The following is a 3,177-nucleotide window of genomic DNA, read 5'->3' as shown; positions in this document are numbered from 1 at the left end:
CAATAACTTTTCAATATTACATTGACAATGTTGCCTCAACATCTTACCATAATCAGCATATAGATGCAGATTGCAGCAAAAAATGAGGATTTCATCTCATTATCTCTGGTCCCTAATTCTCAGTGGCTTCCTTCTACCATTGATACCCATCTCTAGCAGTGGATATTTAGAAGTCTCAGCTGGAATTTCACCTATCACTGCCAATATGTGGATCAACAATCAGAGCTCACTAGATGATTTTATCTTATTGGGATTTTCTGACCGACCCTGGCTGGAGACACCACTCTTTGTAATCTTTCTGGTGGCTTACATCTTTGCCCTATTTGGAAATGTCTCCATTATCCTAGTTTCCCACCTGGATCCCCAGCTTGACAGTCCCATGTATTTTTTTCTCTCTAATCTCTCTCTTCTGGACCTCTGCTATACTACTAGTACTGTCCCACAGATGCTAGTCAACCTTAGGGGGCCAGAAAAGACCATTACCTATGGTGGCTGTGTTGTCCAGCTCTATATCTTCTTGGCCTTGGGTTCTACTGAATGTATACTTCTGGCTGCCATGGCCTTCGACCGTTATGTTGCTATTTGCAAGCCTCTTCACTACCCAATCATCATGAACCAGAGGCGCTGTATCCACATGGCCACTGGGACCTGGATTAGTGGTTTTGCTAACTCCCTTGTCCAGTCTACTCTCACAATGTTGGCCCCAAGATGTGGACAGAGGGTGATAGACCATTTCTTCTGTGAAGTGCCTGCTCTTTTGAAACTAGCTTGTACTGATACTCGTATAAATGAAGCTGAGCTCAATGTACTAGGGGCTTTGCTACTCCTAGTGCCTCTTGCTTTCATCCTGGGCACTTATGTGTTCATTGCTCGGGCAGTAATGAGAATCCGGTCTGCTGAAAGTCGCTGGAAGGCCTTTAATACCTGTGCTTCACACTTGCTGGTGGTCTCCCTCTTCTACTTTACAGCCATCAGTATGTATGTGCAGCCTCCCTCTAGCTATTCTCGTGACAGGGGGAAGATCATGGCTCTCTTCTATGGAATCGTCACACCTACACTTAATCCATTTATCTATACACTGAGGAACAAAGATGTGAAAGCTGCCCTGAGAAGGACACTGACTAAAGAGTTTTGGGTCAAAAGAAAATGATCTCTGAAATGAAGACCCAAAAAGAGAAAATGCATATGTGCACCTTTCAAAGATGTCAGACAGACATGGAAGTGATGAAAGAACGGTGTATCAAGTGTCATAAAGTTCACATGTGTAACACGATCAAGAAAGAAACAATCAACTCTTGGTGATCTCTTCATAGCACTTTTCCACTTATGAGAATATCTGTTTTACCATATTGAATCCTACCAAAGCGTGTCACTTTTCTCCCTAACGCTAACTACTAGATAACTTAGCTTCAGGAGCAAAACTTGTACAATATCTAGAGGAAAGATATTTAGAAAGTTTAGAAAACATATTTGGGATAAATTATTTTTAAATGAATTTCAAATAAATTGAAAATCATCCCATCTTTAAAAAAAAACATGCCACTACTATCCTGAGTTAACTTTAATCAACACATATTGACAGCATTTAGTCATCTTCTGACATTCGATGTCAAATAATAGCAACAACCAAAGGTTTTTGTAAGGCCCCAGAAGTAAATGAAGTCAAGAGACATTTAGGTCAAAAGTACATTAGACAGAAATATGCAGAACAAAGTCCATGAAAAAATTTAGAGACAGTGATTTGAAGTATAAATTATTTTTGTCATAAACCTTAGTCAGTCTTATGCTGCAATGATAAACAGTGAGGTCATGATCAATACATATAGAGCTTACACTAGGGGGAGAGAGAAAACAGTGGGATGTTTTGGACAGAAAACAGTGGTGGTAAAACCTCAGGCAAAAAATATCCTAACTCAAGAAAACTTACTAGTGATTTCCAAGTTTGACAAGATAGCTTCCTTCACAATTTCAGTAACTCAGTCCTATTTCAATAAGGGGATTACGAGAACATCATATTGAATTAAGACGTTTGGTTGATCTATTAGCTTTATTAAAAGAGAAAATGTTTTAGCTCAGTGGTGCAACAGTTAATTTTGCACGTTCCACTTCAGTGGCCTGGGGCTCGCCGGTTTGGATCCTGGGTGCGGACCTACACATCGCTTATCAAGCCATCATGTGGCAGACGTCCCACATATAAAATAGAGGAAGTTGGGCATGGGTGTTAGCTCAGGGCCAGTATTCCTCAGCAAAAAGAGGAGGATTGACAGCAGATGTTAGCTCAGGATTAATCTTCCTCAACAAAAAAATAAAATAAAATAATTTAAAAAATATTTTATAGCCTTTGGCTATAAACTGCCTCACAAATACATATTAGTCAAAGATGCCTAAACAAAACACAGCGAGTTCAGCAAAAGATCAATGTCATTGCCTGAAATGTTAATCAAATCTCATTCTGTATTAATGGGCATATGTAGCCCTATCAACAGAGTGATGTACAAGCCGTATGCTGTGTGCCTTTTGGGGGAAAGCATGTGTTATCTTTGACTATAGTTTCATTGCCACCAAATGGGGATGCTAACATTTGCGTTAATTCAAAGATGTGTGAAATTATTTTTCTCATAGGACATTCAATTTAATATTTAATATTTTGTGTCCCATAAAGTAAATCCAAATAATAAAAGTTTAATTCTTAATTTATAGAGCTCTATATCATTTTCTATTTGCTGACTTATGAATCATGAACTAAGCACTCATTCTGAGGCATCAGTACAATTTCTTCCATTCTCTCCCTTTTAATACACATCCCCAAGCTTTCTTTATAAAATTATCCTTTCCAAAGTACAATCTGTCCATAAATACGTTTAATCAATTTACTTATTCCTGTTCTCTGTAAGTTATTTCAAAATAATGGATCAGAGTCCTTTAGGAAGTTATCCTCTAAGGTCTTGATAAATATGAACAATTTTCTTAAAATTCCTCAATGTGTTTCATCAGGTTCCTTAATTTGGGGGAATAAATACACTGACAGTGTGAATTCTGCCATCTGAATTAAACTGGTGTATGACTGGGAACATTAATGATCCACCTGAGTTAAACAGTCACAAAAATTATAAAACTTTAGAATTACAAATATTGAAGATAGGATATGATAGAAGACATGCACAAAATCTCCACCAA

The 3,177-nt window shown here is 37.9% G+C and overlaps 1 protein-coding gene across 1 annotated transcript; it reads left to right on the top strand.

Moving 5' to 3' along the window:
- The first annotated feature begins 205 nt into the window (after nt 1-205).
- Nucleotides 206-1,150, top strand: LOC106843464 (olfactory receptor 2B2-like). Its single transcript, XM_014860496.3, has one exon. The coding sequence runs from the start codon at nt 206-208 to the stop codon at nt 1,148-1,150; it is 945 nt and encodes a 314-aa protein (XP_014715982.3).
- Nucleotides 1,151-3,177: the final 2,027 nt, after the last annotated feature.

This window comes from Equus asinus, chromosome 8 (assembly GCF_041296235.1).
Source record: "Equus asinus isolate D_3611 breed Donkey chromosome 8, EquAss-T2T_v2, whole genome shotgun sequence".
In the NCBI taxonomy this organism is placed as follows: domain Eukaryota; kingdom Metazoa; phylum Chordata; class Mammalia; order Perissodactyla; family Equidae; genus Equus; species Equus asinus.
The sequence above is the reverse complement of the archived record's forward strand: the minus strand, read 5'-3'. Positions and strand labels throughout refer to the sequence as shown.